This window comes from Manacus vitellinus, unplaced genomic scaffold (genome assembly GCF_001715985.3).
Source record: "Manacus vitellinus isolate BGI_N305 unplaced genomic scaffold, ASM171598v3 scaffold_18_pilon, whole genome shotgun sequence".
Lineage (NCBI taxonomy): Eukaryota > Metazoa > Chordata > Aves > Passeriformes > Pipridae > Manacus > Manacus vitellinus.
In genome coordinates this window covers 13,382,436-13,402,477 of record NW_021939324.1, presented here as the reverse complement: position 1 = coordinate 13,402,477, position 20,042 = coordinate 13,382,436, and the positions used below count along the sequence as shown (strand labels likewise).

Sequence of the window (20,042 nt, the reverse complement as noted above, 5' to 3'; positions counted from 1 at the left end):
ATGAAGGCAGATGTGGGGTGAACTACCCTGACATGCTGAAGTAGATACTGATTAATAAACACTACCCACTATCTGAATCTTGATGACTTCTCTCCATGTCCATCCATATCCCTGCTGTATTGGATGGAGAATCCAAAGTGTTCCACTTCGTGGGCTGTTTTTTTGTTTTTTCCCTAGTTTTTGTTTTTTAAGTAATGTCAGTGGAAAAAAAAAAAAAAGAGAATTTAACCAGTTTGGAATAACTGTGTAAATGCTACTTTTTAAAATACTGATTTGTTAATAGTTAAGCCACACAAAGGAAGGGATAGGGATGTATTTGGTAAAAAGGAACTGATCAAACATGACCACTTCTCAAGTCCTGCTCTCAGGTAAATGGTCTGAAAGTCTAGTTGGTGCACTTACATGCTAAGCAGTGTTATCCAAACAGAGTACAAATGCACATCCTTGCAAGATAAACATGTATTTATATACAGACTGTGGGGACAATGATTTTGACCTACTTTAGACCTATCTGTGTGACAGCAAATTCACTTTCACACTCAAGATGACAGCAGTGCAATGGCTTCATTTTGCTCTATGTCAAATGAGTAAGGTATATGACACAGTGGAAGTAAGTGTAGAAGACATTGCTTTGCCATTCTGCAACCAGGCACAACATGAAGGAAGCAGCTGATACTCTATGAAGATAGTGGCTTCATGAACACCTGTTAGGATTTTATTAATGCACAATAATCTTGTCCCATTCCTCCCAGTGTCCTTCATGCCACAATTTAGCACTTTCTAAGAGACATTTACAAGAGATCACAGTATTGTGCAGTATCTACATTTAATCAGCATTAATGATTTTCATGCTCAGTTGGAATACAGCTACAGATTATCACCAAAGTCAAACTAACCAGAGTTTGGGAATCAATAAACTGTTCGTGTCTTTGAGCTTTTCCATGAGTCTTATTTGTCTGGAAACATAAGAGAAGCTGTTGTGCACATGCTAATATTATTCTCTAGGGCAAAATACCACAACTGTTTCTAAACAGCTTTTGTAAGCTATGCTATAGGTCCTTGCCACACTTCATTTTCAATCAAATGAGCTGCTGTGTTTTTAATTATCTTTTCAATATATAGCATACAGCTATCTTTAAAAATAAATCTAAATAGCAGTAACCATGTAGGTACCTAATCCTTAAAAACACACAGCATTACTGTACAACACTGAGCGTGCTGGAGAGAAAGTTTGACAAAACTATTATCACGAAATGATTTGGTCTATTAAGCAGGTTCTATATTTGCCACTTCTCATATGAACACTTCAACCCAAGTTTTAATATAACATACTTTAAAATATAGCAAACATTTAGGATGCAATATTATTAACTAGGGTAAAGTTATTCTCACCTCAACATTCTTCTATCATTGTTGCCTTTAGAATGGTCCCCAGTTCTACTCTCTGCACTACTCACTGCATATGACACTCACACTCTAAGGAACTGTTTCGCTAGTCTCTTTTCACTTAAAATGTATGAGCTGTTCCTCAGTCAAATCAGACTTCCTCTAGCTAAATGAATTTTCCACAGATGATTTTAGAAGGACAAGATGAAACAGAAACCATAATCAAAAAACCAGACCCAAATATCCTTTCTGATAAGACAAGACATGAATACTAGATCAGAATTTTATACACATTTGTTCAATACAATTTATTACAGATTACGAAGAGTTTTCTATCTATGCAAAAAAGATGTCCATCTTAGTGATTAATGACTTACTCAGGTGGGCAAGGCTCAGTGTTGCAGGCTCTTTGGTTTTCTGGAGGTTTGCTGTCAGGGTCACAGTAATTGTTCTGTACAGTGGAGCTGTCATCCAGCCTTTTACACACCACCTCTTGTTTCTGTACACCTTGGGATGAAACAAAAGACCATTGATTATCTAACCATTCTTGCTCTTCTACTTGCTCAGGATAAGTGTATTTCACCTACTGGTTATTAATCCTACCATCCCACTTTAACTCTCTGAAAGCTGCAGCACTGTGAATTTCAACTGACTGAATGCCCCCTGACCACAATAAAGCTTTTATTTTCCTTCAATTTTAGGCTACCCCACTGAGAGAGGATTTTAAATTGCTGTTGTTTTCTAAAACAAAGCGAATATATTTATAGATTTATTAACAGATTGTTTTCATTTATATATTGCACAAAATTCATTCTCTGTCTGCCATCCTCTCCCAGGAAAGACACTTAAATTTCCAAAGAAAACATCACCAAATAGAAAGTGGTCACACTTCAGTGCAGAATTATTGTTTATGTGCTCTGGTTTAAAATAAACCAGCAATACTGGGAAACAGTGTTGCATTTTTATACATGTTATCCTTCAAATTTTCTTCATGAAAATAACAGAAGTATAATTCAATATGAAAGGTACAGGCTGTCCCTGTGAATACTCATTTTCTCTGGCATTTCCAGCTCTTTTTTCATTACTAACCATCAAAAGGGCAATTTAGAATTGATAATTATTCCCAAAACATAATGACATATCACTGCAAAGGCAACATTATAAGGTAGCATATTAAACAGATTTTCTGTTGTGTGTTTTTTTTTTAAAAACAGGACCTAAAGAAAGGCAGTGAAGAACCACTGATATGACAACAGTGTATTGTTGTTAAGACTAGTACATACTGACTCCTCCCTCTTTAAAACAAACTGTATGATGTTCATTAGCATAAAAAGACTGTGGATTTGCAATTCACATGCAAATTATAACATAACTAGTTATAATTCTGAAATAATGAGATTATTTGCATTATAAAAGTTGCAAAAAGTTGCAATTATTTAACTTTTTCCAAAATGTGAAATGCATACAACTAAATGGGGATTAAAACCTCCTGGCTTCAAATATCTGCCAACTTTACTTTACAGCCATCTCTTCATTTTAAGGCACATACAGAATCATGGAATCATAGAATGATTTAGGCTGGAAGGGAACTTAAAGATCACCCAATCCCCCTGACATAGCCAGGGTCATCTTCCACTAGACTGAGTTGCTCAGAGCCCCATCCAACCTGGCCTTGAACACTCGCAGGGTTAGAGCATCCACAGCTTCTGTAGGCAACCTGCTCCAGTGTCTCACCAACCTCAGTAGAGAATTTTTTCTTAATATCTAATCTGAACCTGCTCTCTCTTAATTTACTGCCATTCCCTCTTGTCCTGTCCTATAAAAAGTCCCTCTCCATCTTTCTTTTAGGCCCCTTCAGGTACTGTACAGCTGCAATTAGATCACCCCTAAGCCATCTCTTTTCCACGCGGAACAAACCCAATTCTCTTAGCCTTTCCTCACAGGAGGAAATAATACCTTCCTTTTGTTCTTGACAAATAAGAGGAAGATCTAAATATTTGAGAAGCTGTGGCAAAATTCACTTTGAATTCTATAATCTATGCAAACACTGCCAAGAGATGAGAATAATTAGAATCAGATCTGAACAACCTGATAAGGAATATTTCTAGCAATTTTCTACTCAAATTTTACCATGATGAGAAATCATATTTTACAGCTCTAGCCGAATAGCAATGGTAGAAACATGGCAGTGCTAGCTGACATACAAGTAATGTTCAACCTTTCTATCACAAGCTGCCTTAATTTTCTTGGTGGCTGATAAAACAGGCTGAATGTGGCCTTCATATTGATTTTTCCCTCAAATATAACTGCTTAAAAATAATAATTTACTCATACTTTAGAATTAATCATTTTAATGAGGCATACCATTCTCAGAAATATATTTATCAGATAGCATATATATTAATGTTTTTACTGAACTTCCTACTGGTATCAGACACATTTCCTTCTAGGCTTTGGCTAAAAATTGGCAACAGATTCATTTCTGAGCAGTTAAGTAATAAGAAAATTCTATGAACACAAAGGATCACTGTGCTCAGTTCTAAAAAAAAATTAAGTCAGGTGTGTTACTTATTGAATTTTGTTCAGTAGTGTATCACCTATAAGACAGTATTCACTACTATTCAGTTACACAGTGAAGAATCTTTAATTGATGCCAGGAGATACATTAATCCTGTTTTTAAAAAGTTTTGCAACATTTTGTCACACAGTATATAAATTTTACATAACTGCTGTCTAGTTACAATGTTATTCAACATAAAATCTCAGAAAAAAAATCAGATTCTAACTTTTAAGACAAGAAAAAGAAATAGAAAAGCTAGAAGTGCTGTTTTTACCCAGACAACAGCTACAACTTGGTTATGCCCTGTGGGCCTTGAAAAACTCTTTTTAAATTATCAACTCTTCCATGAGTATATGGTCTCTCTTAAAATAATTTAAAAAGCACAGCTAAACCAGTTAATTTGAACTCTGGGGGGAATAATTACAAGCAGTTAGAGAGAAACACTCTGCTTTCAAATCTACAGATTCATAGTTTATAATAAAAGACATAAAATGTCCTCATAACTGGTCAATGCAATCCTTACAAAAAACCCAAACTCCAATGTTTTCGTGACCACAATTTCCAGAGAATTGAGATGTTTTGCAGATTTCAATTCACAAACAGTCTGCATGACTTTCAGCAATTACATGGAGCACATTTTATTCTTGAATTAAAATTGCAGGCATGTAAATGTCGTATCTATTTTTAAAAGCAATCCCAAAAATTGTGGTTTGTGATTGCAACAGTTAATTATAAAGATTCCAGTACCAATACATAGTGAAGCTTGCATCACCAAAACTAGTGCATGCTGGTTAACCCAGACATACTTTCTGAGCTCACTCATCAGATCACAAGATATTAATCACAGAGCCAAACTTACATTTTCTTTGGTGAGGAAAAATATGTTTTATTTGTCTAAAGATAGTTTCATAATTCATCTGAGGGCATGAAAGGAAAACATAGTTGGCACCACTTTACACAAGTGAGGAGCAGCAAAGAAAACTGGACAGCAATCAATTTACTTAGTATACTGTTTCATAAAAATTCACATAAATACCTAAGACATTTAACTCATCTGGAGATGAACTCTAATAGAATAAATGAAATCCAAACCAATGCTTAGGATTACTGACAAATTCCAGATAAGAAATGCTGCTATTTGTTCCCATTTATTGCTAGAATTAATTAAACATGGAAGAAATTAAAAAAAGGAGTATGCACTTATTTGAGTCATGCATTAAAAAAAAAAAAAACCAAAACCAAAAACCATAAAGGATTTTTCTCCTTTTTTCTTTTCCTTCGCTGGATTTTTTTTAAACAATACCACCAGCCATTCCTTATTAAGAATACTTACTGATCTGGACACAGTCATATACTTGACCTTGGAAAATTACAAGATAACATATAAGGAAAGACATGCATGAGAGTAAATAAACTACAATTCTGTGATCTGTAAGTGATATATATCACCCTTTCCTCTCTCTTTCCAGATCTCATTTTGTTTCATTACCAATTTCTACATATTTTATTTTTCCCTTTCTCACTCTTTCTCATTAAATGATACTCAGGTCGTTAAAGAAAATTTTCTGTTAGTGCCATCGATTTTTTCTGATTTCCCAGTGTTCTCTCCTCTCCCATTCTTCTCTGTACACAGAACTTTGCACTTTACATTCTGGTATTCTCTGGCATTGTTTTCTTGTCCAAGTTTGCCACCAGCTATAAAGACTCCATAACCTCTCTGGGTAATCTGTTCCAGTGCACAGTCACCTGCACAGTAAAGAAGCCTTCCTCATCTTCAGGTGGAATTTCCTGTGCATCAGTTTCTGCCCATTGCCTCCTGCCCTATTGCTTGGCTCCACTGAGAAAAGCCTGGCTCCATCTTTTTGGCACCTCCCTTCAGATACTTATTGACTGGAGAGACAGTTGTTTCTTCTTGAGGCTGAATGGGCCCAGCCCCCTCAGCCTTTCCCTGTAAGAGAGATGCTCCAGTCCCTTAATCAACTTTGTAGCCCTCCACTAGACCCACTCCTGGAGCTCCACATCTCTCTTGTACTGAGAAGTCCAGAGATGGACACAGCATTCCAGTCCCCACTGGGGCAGGATCACCTCCCTTGACCTGCTGGCAACCTTCTTCCTAATGCACACCAGGACACCATTGGCCTTCTTGGTCACAAGGACACACTGCTGGCTCATAGACAGCTCGCTGTCCACCAGGACCCCCTGGTCCTTCTCTGCAGAGCTGCTTTCCAGGAGGTTGGCCCTCAGCCTGTGCTTGTGCCTGGGGTTATTTCTCCCCAGGTTCATGACCTGCACTTGCCCTTGTTGAATATCAGACAGTTCTCTTCCCATCTCTCCAACCTTTGTCAGTGAACTTGCTGAAGAGGCATCTGTCCCTTCATCAAAGTCATGGATGAACAAGTTTAACAATACTGGTCTAGTATTGAACCTGAGGGACACCACTAGTGACAGGCCCTTAACTAGTCCCTGTGCCACTGATTATGATCCCCTGGATTCTGCCATTCAGTCAGTTCTCAATCCACCTCACTGTCCATTCATCCAGTCCACACTCCTGAGTTTGCCTAGGAGGATGTTGCGAGATACGGTGTTGAAAGCCTTGCTGAAGTTGAGGTAGACAATACCCATTGCTCTTACCTCAGCCAGGTGGTTGTTTCATTATAGGAGGCAATCAGGTTGGTCAAGCATGATTTACCTTTAGTGAATCCATGCTGACTACTCCTGATCACCTTGTCTTCCACGTGGGTAGAGATGGCCCCCAGAACAAGGCACTTCATCACCTTCCCAGGGACTGAGGCTGAATGGTCAGTAGTTCCCTGGGTCCTCCTTCTTGATCTTTTAGAAGACTGGGATGACATTTGCTTTCTTCCAGTCCTCAGGCACTCTCCTGATCTCCATGACCTTTCAAAAATAATCATGAACAGCCCGGTCATGATGTCTGCCAGCTCTCTCAGCACTTGTGTATGCATCCCATTAGGGCCCATGGACTTGTGGATGTCAAATTTGTTTAGGTGTTCTGAGACCCAATCCTCCTTGGCCAAGGGAAAGTCTTCCTTCCAACATTCCTTCACTCAGGTCTCCCGGGTCAGAAAATTCCCGAGGGCTGGTCTTGACAGTGAAGACTGATGCCAAGGCGGCATGCAATAGCTCTGCCTTCTCTGTGTCCTCTGTTTCCAGGGTCCCCTCTACATTTACTAATTGGTACACGTTACCTTTAGTTTTCCTTTTGATACTGATGTATTTGAAAAAGGTCCATTTTGTTATCCTTGATGTCCTGGGCCATATTTACTTCTAGATGGGTCTTGGCCTTTCTAGGTTCATTTCTACTTACTCTGACCACCTCTCTATACTCACTCAAAGAGGTCTAACCCTGCTTCCATCTCCTGTGTGTTTCCTGATTACGCCTGAGTAATAACAGGAGTTCTTTATTCATCCACAGAGGTTTTTTGCCCCCTTGGCTTAATATCCTTCTCATCGGAATGCATTGTTCTTGAGCCTGAAGGAAATGATCCTTGAATATCAACCAACTCTCTAGAACTCCTCTTCCCTTCAGGGCCTGTTCCCATGGGATTCTTCCAAGAGGATCCCTAATGAGATTAAAGTTAGCTCTCCTGAAGTTCATGGCTGTAATCTTGCTCACTGTCCTGCTATGTCTTCATTCAATATTGAACTCCACAACCTCATGGTCATTACAGCCAAGCCTGCCTCTCAGAGAAGACTCTTCTCTGCTTTTAGAGGTAATCTAAACATGAAGTGTTTGTTTCATGAAGTTTAACTTATTTCCCAGACACAACTATGGAGAATACAGAGGGAGAGGGGGTATAATGTCTATTTATAGAGAGGTCATTGATTTCAGGTGTCTGGGTGAGCTTTCAGATGCGATGATGAAATTTCTTGCATGTATCAGAGGTCAGAAATTCCAGAGAACTACCTGTACAATAATGAATTCACAATTAGCAAGTAAGACTGTAATTTTACGCTCTGAGTTGCTCAGTACCACGAGAACCACAAAGGGGAGGCAGCAATGGAATCCAGAGCTCAGCATTCAGCCGTTCTAAGTAGGAAACCCTTCTCTTCCCTAACATTCCATTTACTATGCTCTTCCTATTGTGCAAAATGGACAAGCCCTAGAACAGAGGTCCTGTTGGAAAAGGTAATGTTTTTAATGTTCAGATTTGACTCCTCAGCACAGCAGAGATGAACATAATATAGAAGTCCAGCGGAAAAGACAGCATGTTTCTATCTAACCAAAGATTGCAGGTTCTAGCTTGCTCTTAACTTGTTCCTTAGCTCCTGAGTGCTCTAGTTACCCTTCTCCAAGGCAAGGCATAAAGCAGGTCTAGGAACAGCTGAATGCAGTGGATTACTCTCAAAACGCTATGAAGGAGAGACTGCACAAAAAAATTGGACACTTCTGCAACATATAATACTCCAAAATTATTTAAACTTTGCACTGCCACAATGCCTTTGGGCTCTTCTTCAGACATTCAACATATATCCTCAAGTTCACACTGGAGAAACAACATTTTGTTTACTACATGTAGTAATAATCAGATTTAAAAATCACAGACTTGGTCAAAAGGTATGCAATGCAGATAAAATTAGTCTGATTTAGAAACAAATAGACTTATGCAGTGTTCAGTAGACATGAGCTAGCCTGTGAAAATGGTGCCTGGTCAATTGGTCCCTCTTTCACAGAACAGCCACAACTACAGGAAAAAAAGATTTCATAGTAATCCTTAATTCTGACATTTCCTGGCTTCTAAATACTTGCAAATGTGATGTTCTTCTAAGACAGCTTTTTAAGTGTTACATACTCCTAGACAACAAGACATAACCTTAAAATACAGACAAGTTCAGAGATGGATAGAAGTTAAATGTGTTGATTAGAATTTAGATTTGCCTAAAGCTTTGAAATAAACCCTGTGCTTTGATATAGAAGTATATCTGGCTCTACATTATCTGGAGCTTTCCTGGATCAGGATGAATCATATGATCAAAACCTGATCAGTTCATGCACTACAGGTGAGGCACACCAACTACAGTAAGAAGGAGGAAAATGCTGAAAAATGTTCACAGTCTGTCCCTAAGTCACCATGTATTTCTTTAACCCCCTAAATAAAAATTAATTTCCATGCCAATATTCTTCACACATGCTTATTATCCTTTTTACTTTCAGTGAGAAATTCTTTAACTGTTCAATACTTTGTTATCCTTTGAAGTCTAGCAAAATGTCTCTTCTAAAGACAGAGTTTAAGTAAATAGAACTTCAGTAATGGACTTCATAATGAATACTATAGAAATAAACAAAGTCATGCTGTGGTTTCAGTTTTAAGTTTTCTCAACACTTCATATTTTTACTAACTAAATTTGCCAGTTAAAGTCTTTGTCTCTACAACCTTTGTCTCCCTTTTCTTTTTCCCTGACTCAGCTCCTCTTTAGAATTGTATCTTCTTTTGGCATATAGTGAAAGGTGTTTCATAAACTGAAGGGAGTAGCAGGTACTCAAACAGAGAAAGCAGATACAGACTTTAGGATGAATTATAGCTACAATGTAATACTTATGTCATGAGCACAGCGCTCAGCGAAAACAAGTGGCCACAGGATGTCCTTCTATTAAGCTGAAAAGACAGGAGAGAAAAGTGCCTGGTTTGGCCACCATAAGCTACCAAAAAAAAAAATATCTCCTTTGCCTCCCTCTGAATTTAAAAATAATAAATACAAGCAGTTTTTAGGCATTCACAAATCTTCCCTTGAAAGTTAATGATTACATCCAATTTTTTTAATCTAGACAAGTGCCTACTCCTTCAGAGTCAATTATTTTTTCATTGTATATTGTCAAATGTGTGAAATAAGAATGACCTTCATGACAGAAGATCCATGGCTAAAATCTTGCCTCTACCTAATCAGTGGAAAATTTCCCATGACATCAGACAGATCATTAACTCACTGCCATCATAAAAAATAGGACTTGACAATACCCCTAAGGTTCTGATACTTGGAACTGTCTTTTGCTATGAGCTAGGCACTTCCCTTCTTTATACTTCTCCTTTAAAATGTTCCTTTCCCTACCATGGTTATTATTACTAAAACTGAAGTCAAAAAAAGCACCCTGTAGCCCAGGAATCTAACAAATGAACAATAAAAATACTGGAGAAAGTTGGCATCTTTGTCTATTTTGTTTCAAGACCTCCTCTAGTGTCAGAGAAAAGAATTCGTGCTATCCTTTGTGTATTATGTATGGCTGAACTGTATTTACACTGCACACAAGTAGTAATGGCCACAGCAACTTCCAGCAGAAGGGTGAGTTATCGTGGTTCTAAACATGAATGCTTCCAATAGTCAAAAAACAAGAAAGCGAAAAATATTTGTTCCAGAGGTTCTTTAAAAAAATATTGTATCTTCCTCTTGCTGCGGGCTATTCACAGTGCAGTAGAAACTAAAATTCTGAGATGGATTTAAAGCACTCTCCCATATCTTCTGAAACAGAGGCATGTTGGGGAGATGATTCATTCAGTCTCCAGAGAGAAGAAAGATACTGTTCACACAGCACTTCTACTCACCAGTTCCTTGCAGCAGCAATGGTGTTGGCTTTGAAGGAAGCCAACTGTCCTGCTCTCCCAGCCAGAGGTAAAGAATTGCATTGGTGGCCACTAGAGGGAGGATTAGGAATATAGTAAATTGTGGGCAAAAGCCACCCATGATGATTCACATGGGACAACCTACAAATCCCCCACTGCTGCCAAAGGGCAACAATTCTCTCATATTGCTATGGGCTAGCAAGTATAATCCAATTGTTATCATCTGCTATAGAGGGGCTGCCAGTGTGCATCCTAAACTTTGGTGGCTGGAGGACAGGAGGACTGACTAAGATTGTGTGAAACATACCTACAAACACACAAAGACACATCTCTTTAATAACGGGTGCCTGTTTTGCCTTCTGGTTTTTAATCTCCTTACTCAAAACTTCTGATGTCCTTTATCAACAAAGCTCCTGTGAAAATCAAACATACCAACTTCAAGAGGGTCTCAGAAGAAGTATCAGCAGAGAGAGACACTGTGCCAAGACACACTATATTTAATCAAAAGATCTGAACATATTAAATGTACTTGAAAACAATAAAATCCATTGTGATTAAAATAAATGTTCATTAAGATTTGAGGCATGCCTGAAAAAAATGTTTTCAATTAGTCACCTACACAACTATACGGCAAAGTGTATCTTGCAATTCAGTTTACCCTGTAGCTTGACTGCCTGGTGTCTTACCTCCAGTACAAGTGGCAGAACATTCTGACCAAGGCAGGTGATTCCATGCAAAGCCAACTTCATTGTCTCCACTGCCAGTGCGAGAGATGGGAACATTGAATTTATACCTTATACCCAAATTTTGTTCCTGTAGCAGAATCTGTAGTTGAAAACAACTGGTTATACCATTAAAACAGGCAAGCAGAGGGCAAACACAGTGACATTTATTCTAGGCATGTGTTACGTCCTGTCAGAGGCAACAAAGCAATAAAGGAAGTCACAGTAGTTCTTAACACAACTTTATAATTTCCATCAGTTCTTTATTCCTGAAAAAATTGTTCTAAAAAGCTAGTTTTCATAAAATTAATGTCTTCATGGAAATTAATTTGAGAGCTGAATAACTATGGGAGCTCAAAGTTGGACAAGGACATTACTGTGCAAACATGTAGCAGTTCTAACTGAAATCTTGTGAGGGGTACAAGCCACACAGCAGCTATGAACCTAACTCTGCCCTTGTTAGCACAGTAATAGTAACAACAACAGACTGTTGCTGAGGTAATTGTTTCTCCTTAATGCAGTCAAGAGCATATGCTTGGTGGAATCACACCTGTGATTCATTTAAAGGAATATCAAAACTCTTGCCGAAGCCACATCACTGCACATGATATACACAAAAGTGCATCAATCACCATGAGTTTTTGTCTACCCTCACTGTTGTACTGCACTTCCACCCTGTCCAACAGTAGCCTTTGACTCTCTAACAAACATTTTTTTCATTGCTAGTAATATATAAAATCATGTTAGATGCAACAATCTGACTCATCTTAGCGCTACTTCTAATCCATTTCTACTTTCTGTTACATTTTTCAGAAGCGCTTCTGCCTACCTTCATTGGATGAAAGAGCAGAGAACTTGCACAAAGAAGGTCAGTGACACTGACTGAATGAGAAAAGGCACTATAATAATTGTATACTCATTCTGTATGGACTCTCTAGCTTATCAACAGCTACAGAAGATAAAAAGATGATTCAGGTGTTTGAAAATGCTGCCTAAAATGTGAATATCCATGCAACAATTATTCTACACAAAAAATATCCCATCTGGCTCAGGCAGCTCCTGAACTGCAAATTTGGCACCTGACAGACTATACTGGGAAAGTATCACACTCTGTTCTTATACTTCTCAACGTAGCAGTGAAACTGCAGGCTCACTCACTATTGCCTGTTGTCAGAGACAGGGTATCAGGATCCTGGTCACATCTTCTGTTACATCCTCATACCTTATAAAATCTGTTCAGAGCAATGTATGTCACAACAATATACTTTAACATGAGTCAAGTAATGATACTCTTTCTGTGGTAAGAGTATATATACGTCGCACTCAGGCCAGGCTTAAAACTGACATCTACAGAACTGTCAGGGACTATCATGTATCACCACCATGCAGAGATAAAATGTATGGCTCATTTACAATTTCTGCTACCATTAGTGTGAACCACATTTAACAGAGATGAGGCATTTTCTGTGAGACGGCCTGGTGTTCTTCTGACTCTTTCCCTATTTCATTACAATGTTTGCAGTCAGTTTTGAAAGGTAGGAAAGCTGTATTAAAAACACTCATGCAAAGTCCCAGCTAAGCAAGCTGTACAGTTTTTGAAAACACAACCTATTTTTATTTCATTCATGGCCTTGCCTTTTCTCAAAACACAAATACATATTTCAAATTTCACAAATATATTAATTATAACTTTACCATGACTATGAGATTTTCTGAAGTAGGGCCTAGTGCTTCCAAAGACTCTGGTTCATCTGCTGGCCTCTTGTAATAGAAAGCTGTTCCAGCAACATCAAACTTTCTTGGCCAGTCAATAGTCCAGGCACCATTAATATAGTAGTCATCCTCTTCAGATTTTAAAGCTTAAAAAAAAATACAAGCCACCTAAAAATTGGAAGTAGCATTTATAATGGAGAAGTCATTGTAAATTAAGTCTACTAAGCTGTTAGAAGTATGTGAACTTGAGCTCTATATCATTGTTTTTTCAAGCAATATAAAACCTTTTCTTTAGCCCTGGTCAAAAGATCCCTCATGCAAACCAACAGTTTCACCTCTGCAATAATCTTCAATATGCAGATGTACTTTGCAGATTTCAATGTGCAGATGCTATATCGAACAAACTAGAATGCCTCACACAACTTACAATATATCTTAAACTTAAAAACTGAGCCCATGAGCAATGTATGCTGATCTACATAAAATAGATGCAGGTCTGAAACGTATAATCAACCTTAACTTTAGAATAGGAAACCATGTCATGAAATAAGTATCTCAGATAATGTCCAGAGGAAAATAGAGAAGGAACACAGTCTGACACACGACTTCAATCAGCTCTTGTTTTCTTTCCTTTGTCCACTATTTTTTTTCCTTATTAAACCATAAATACAAGATATTTCTACCACAAATCTAAGTATTAGGTACTTGATCTGATAGGATATTTTATTGTTCCTAATTTACAGCCTTGAACCATGAAAGAACTGTAGATAAAACAGATATTTCATAGCTAACGAACCACTAGGATGGACATATTATTCAGGGATTTGTATTTGATATTTTATCAATAATATCACAATCAATTTCTAAATATGAAATTGACATTGGCTCTTAAGATTAATATTCTGTTAATTAGATACTGACTTCTTGACTTAAGGTGAAGATTACCAATATACATATTTCACTTATAATATTTACTTTAAATAAAACATGTTTTTAAAGGGAAAATGATGGTTGGAAACCCATAATCAAAAAGCTTGTCATTTTTTGTTGAGACATATAACTGACTTTACTGGATAGGGAAAGAATTCATATCATAATGTTAAGGATTAAGACAACTTTGGTTGTGTGATGTTTTATTCTCAACTGCATGCATGTAGGCAGTTGGTTCACCTTAAACAGTTACAGAAAATGTCTCAATGATACTTGAATTTTCTGAAACATATCAGAGAGCATTCATACGAGCAAGAGACAGTGGGAGAGGCAGTAATGTTCAGCTGATGACAGCAATATTCAGCAGGGATTAGTAACCATTTCCATCAGCACCAAAGGGTCTAAAAATGAACATCTTTCCATAGCATAAATCCAATTGCACTGACTTGCCTGGATTTACTTTGGAAATAGTCACGTGTTTAGAGTAAAGAAACTAGCTCTGACACATTCACTTACCTGGAATTCTCAAAGTAATTTAAGTTCCTTATTGTCTATAGAAGTTCTGTAGTACCAGAAGGAGATGATAAACAAGAAACTAGTAATAGAGAGGAATTCCCTATTTGTGTAGTCACTGTATTGTGTCATGAACCATAGTAGTGAGGAGAGAGCCTGGAACTCAGGAAATCCCTTGAAATTGTGACAAGCACATAAAAAAAAGTATTTATGTACAACTGTACATTTTTAGATCTGCGGCCAGATTAAATATAAATGAAGTTGTATTTTCTATTTAAGCCAAAAAATTTCCATCGTCCATTCATTTTATTCAGATCATGCCACTCAAAATGCTTTTCCAGATCACTTTCCTCTGCTCTATTCCTACAGAAGAATAACAAACAATTGTAGGAGCATCTTTGTTCTGGTTTCCACCTGTCCATGAAATTCCAGAAAATGACGACAATACTATACCTCCCTCCAACCAACGCTGTTTGAAATGTCACTACAGGATGTAGAAGCACACTTACACATAGTATATTTTGAAATGGGGGAGGGGCCATGGAGAACATGATGCTGAAAGAATAGAAGCACTCAATTGCTAGTAGTGTTATTATTCCTGCAGAATTGAAGGAGATTGAATATCTGCTGAATTTCAGAAGGGGTTGCAGGCAGAAAGAAAGGTAGGTATTCAACAGTACCATCGTTGTCAATATAATCCATTTAGGAATTTATGTGACTATGAGGATAATTGCCTTTCTAACTCACAAATATCACAAATCCCTTCCCAAATGTTAGTGTTATATACCAACTACACGGACTACAGACTGGCATAAGTAGCCCCTGCAGCTGCTTTTCATCTTAAACAAGTAGTGTTAATCTGTTAGTTTGCTGTAGAACTAATCAGCTCTCTAATCTACTTCTGACTAAGAAATTGGTGTTCTTGCACCACTGTCAACTGACTGTTATTCAAACTAAGCTACAGAAACTTTCGGAAATGCATGTTGTCTTGAGTCTGACTATGTCAGATTTGTAAATACCATTATTAAACAAAAACAGAAAGCACATTTAATAGTCTTTAAAGAAATTAATAATAATCCGGGAATCTGAATTTAATCTTGTGCTTTACAATAGGTTTCCTGAGTGATCTCACTTAATCACACAGTTTTTCTGCATCTCATTTTCCTTATCTATAAACCAGGAATGGCATCTAGTCCCTACAACAACAACACTGTGGAAGGAGTACATTAAATTGCCTTGAAGTATGGAGATGGCATTGTTAGCATTTAAGTAACTATGGTTGCTGATGAAATAAAATTGTGTTTTAAAACATTATAATCCCTTAAGAGAATTCCCAGATGGATGACATTACTTCACAGTGGGACAGTAGATTATTTATTTCCTCATATTGAGTATTATTTCTTCATCCACTTCAGTTCAAGTCTAACACTTCTACTGTAGTGACTTTGACACGACTTTGCACTGAATGGACAAGGAGGTGTATATGTGGTGTATTTCAACAGCTCCATTCAAGGGAATATATCCTAACTAACTGCTGTAATTGTCTGATCACAACCTAGTATTTGCAGCTAACTATTCCCTCTGCTACTTCTACTTTGTGTATGGTTTGGCCAAACCAGAAAAATGTATCTTCAAATCACAACATAAACTCTGACTTAAATAACAGTCTGCTACTTAAACCATGCTCTTACCAATGTAGTTCTTTGACACTGCCACTTCTCTTATTTCAATGTGCACAGAACCTCTTGGAATTTGAACCACTTCCAAATATCCTATAAGACAAAGATAAATTTTATTTGTTGTTGTTTACATTCATCAATATTAAATAATGTAATTGACCATTAGTGAATTACTTACAACAAAAAATTACTATGAGATACAGGATTCAAATATACTTGAACATTTGCTTTCATATTATATAAAAGAAAGCTCTTTAAACTTCACACAAAAATTTTGAACTGATAAGAAGAACTTATGTATTCAGGAATTCCTTTTTTTGAGTACTAATAAAGTATTTTCATCAGTGTATCAGAAGCAATTAACATATAAAATTACTTTAGGATTCTAGGATAATTCAGGTGGGTGAGGACCTCAGTCAGTCATTAAGTCCAACTTCCAGCTACAAGCAGGGGTAAATTGGACCAAAGTTACTAAGTAGTTTATCCTCTTAGGTCATGAAAAACTCCAAAGATGGAAACTGTACAACCTTTCTGGGCAATGTGCTCCACTGCTAGACTGTCCTCCTGTCCTCCATTTGGTAAGCACCTTTCTTCTATCAATTTACAGCCATTGTCTCATCTTTCACCAGGTACCCAGCAGTGCAAAGAGCCTGTTTTCTCCATAACCTCCTCACAGGTACTGGAAGGCTGATACGAGGTCACCACAAACCAGGGGATTCTCCGGACTGGAGACTGTCCAAGCCCAGTTCTCTCAACCTCTCCTCACAGAGGGTCAAGAGCTCCAGACCTGTATAATCTTACTGATTGCTCACTGAACTGAACCAACTCCAGTGTGTCACTCCTTTTCCTGTATTAGTGAGTCTAAAACTGGTAACACAAAGATTACAAGACTAATATTTTCTTTTTTTTTGAGCTAAGTTTTAAAATAATTGCCTATATACATTTTCTGAGTTCTTAATACGATGAACATTTCTGGATTTTTGCTACTCTAAAATGTCATGCATGACTAGCTACTAGATTCTACTATACACAGTAAAATAATACACAACATTACTCTTACTATACCGCCATAACTAAATAATAACAAAACGCCCTCCACTTATTTCCTTTAGTGCATTAAAGACCAACAGACCTAAGTATTCAGTAATGAAACACACTGTATTTAAGATAATACAAACTAATACAGAAAAAAAGGAAACAATGAGGCAAAAGGAGTCCAAGTGAATGACCAGCAGCAATGCCATATTGGGAATCAAAGCAGCACTGGTATTTACTGAAGAGTCATCTAAATGTACTGTGCAACAGAATGGACATACATGTACATACCTCCTCTGAGCAATGAGTCATTGAAGAAACCTTCAGTGGCTTCACATGTACTCCCATCTCCTCCACAAACACGGCACCTATCTTCCTTAGCATCAGACCCCAAAATATTATCACAACCTACATGCTGAGAAAAGATAAGAACAAATATTTTAACAGGGTGATGGTCTTGCACCACTATTTTTGAAGTTTTTCTCTCAAGTTTGAGATATTCAGTTCTTCTTTTTATCTATTCTGCTTTTGATAGCCAGTACTTTTAGTGGGTTTTCCTTGTCAGTGAAAGAAAATAAAAAAGGAGAAGAATCCACATCTTAGAGTTGTTATCAAATCTTAATAAATAAGAACCTTTTATGTCTACTGTGACTTTCAGGAAGGGATTTCAGTGTTTTGCAAACAATAAAATTATTATGGCTATCAATAAATGATTAGTGATGTTATTTAACATTACAACAGCTGTGTGCCCTCTATATTGCTTTGTTAAGGTAAACATTTGCTGTTAGTTCCTTACACATTTATACAGCATAAGCAGTATTTCTATTTCGAAAGGCATTACAACTTCATAGACCTACATTTCCATATCCTGCAGGGAAAACTTGCAATTTTCATAAGTCTGAATGTAAAGTGTAAATGATTTCAAACTAAGAAGAAATGCGGAATAAAACATAGTGAAAGGCTGAATTGCATGCTGTATTAGATGAAAGAAATTTAAAAAAATTAAAATAAAGACAGAGCCTTTCGGAAAAAAAGAAAGAAGGATGAAACAAGTAGGTTGTAAACAGAACAAACATTACAGCTTGCCAATTTTCTCCAGGATTTATACGAAGAAGAAGATAGCTACATAACTGTTTGCCTGTATTTTTTTACTGTCTAACAATATTATCTGCCATCTTCTAAACAGGCAATACATAGATCATAAGAGAATTTAAAATACTTTAAACAACTGACAAAATATTATAGTTCTAACCATTTAGATTTCTACTTACTGTTTCATCAAGATGACAGACACCCAACTTTATTCATGGCTCATTCTCAACTTGAGATTTTTTTCACTAGTTTACTAAAACATGGCAGACTTTTAGTAAATGGTAAATACTTGCATCATTATCTTTTTCCTAGAACTAAAGAGCAATAGTGACAACTTTCTGTTTCAATTACATTAACAGTAGGATTTTTGTAATAAGATGAACTCATTAGAGACAAACAAATCAGTATGTGCACATTTACTGCTTTTCAGCCAGAGTGGTGTTCTAACTGAAATGATGGAACAGGCCGTGGAACAGCGCAAAGAATCTGTTCATCTGTTGTTCTTTCCATCAACTCTTCAACATAAACCATAAAGCAAGGAAAGAGACAAAATGACAGATTCTATGAATGTCTGTGAAAAGCTACTGAAATTCAAATGATTTGTTTATTTTATGCAATACCTTTTTTTATCTTTTTGTCTCAATCTTACACTTTTATGAACAATTTGACCTGTCAACACTCCCATTTCATATGATATACAAGTGCCATAATTAAATGTATGTGACAGCAGACACAACAAAGTAATCCGTAAGTACTCTACAAAACATTTGTAACCTTGCATTCTCCATTGATACAGATATCCAGTGAATCAGCATTGCACTGAGTCCCATCTATTACTGCAGGAGCACGTTCAGTGTAAAAATTATAACCTTCAGCCAAGCAGTTTAATGCACATGGTTTAACCCCACCTGGACAACAAAAACAAATGAAAGAAAAAAGAAATACAACCAATAGAAATCTTGAAAAATTAATATTTAGGTATAAATATTATGCATAAACAGATGTGAAATTTCTAGTCTTATACCTGACACATATAATGTATAAGCTTTATTTAACGTCCCCTGATTTATTTACTTGACTCTTCTTTCTTGCAAAAAAGATTATTTCACATAGAAAGACATGTCAAGGTTGGCAGGCTCCATAAAAATTCCATTATGTTAACACAATTCTAATGATTACTGAACAATTTAAAGCAATAAGGATACTATTTGAAAAGGAAGAATAAGAACAGACTGTAGTGCTAGAAGTAAATTTGAAAACCAAGATAAGACTATGTCAACTAGGAATTCAGTCCTATTTGAATTATAGTACAGTTCAAACTCCATGATAATAATTACCTTTTTTAGGCTTTTAATCTAAAAAACCATTAGTAAAACCATTTAGGCTTGTAAGCCAAAAATCATTGGTAAAACCATTCAGGTTAATAAAATGCAAAAACTTTCTAAAGCTTTCAGGCTTTAGAACAGGAAAAAAAAACAAAAGGGCAATTGAAGAACTTTGAAAAATGACAGAAACATAACCAAACTTGATTAAACTATCTCAAAAAAGAAAGGAAATTACAGCCCTTCTATTGCAACTGCAGGTGGAAAAGGGCTCCATATTTTTTAAGTGGAGTCTTTATGACGCTCGCTCCCCTCCATAGCAAAACAAAATCTACCAGGATAGAGAAATGTTGCTCTTCTGCAACATTATCAGCAACTGACAAAAGTATGAGCTTAACAAAGTTAGCTCATTGTATTTTAATCAAAACATCCTATTTACAATCATTACTCTCTATATAACACTTATATAATTTTGAAGATTTCCCATTAAGATAACATGTTTGCAATGCTAACCA

The 20,042-nt window shown here is 36.7% G+C and overlaps 1 protein-coding gene across 1 annotated transcript in view; it reads right to left on the bottom strand.

Annotated features, from left to right (window-relative positions):
• The window catches only part of ADAMTS6 (ADAM metallopeptidase with thrombospondin type 1 motif 6), a 147,997-nt gene that overhangs the window by 17,957 nt on the left and 109,998 nt on the right, over window positions 1-20,042 (bottom strand). The window contains exons 16-21 of the mRNA XM_008924697.2: window positions 18,980-19,113; window positions 17,405-17,528; window positions 16,091-16,171; window positions 12,939-13,102; window positions 11,208-11,346; window positions 1,764-1,893 (exon numbers count right to left, since the gene is read on the bottom strand). Coding sequence (XP_008922945.1) covers window positions 1,764-1,893; window positions 11,208-11,346; window positions 12,939-13,102; window positions 16,091-16,171; window positions 17,405-17,528; window positions 18,980-19,113 — 772 coding nt within the window. The remainder of the gene's footprint in view (window positions 1-1,763; window positions 1,894-11,207; window positions 11,347-12,938; window positions 13,103-16,090; window positions 16,172-17,404; window positions 17,529-18,979; window positions 19,114-20,042) is intronic.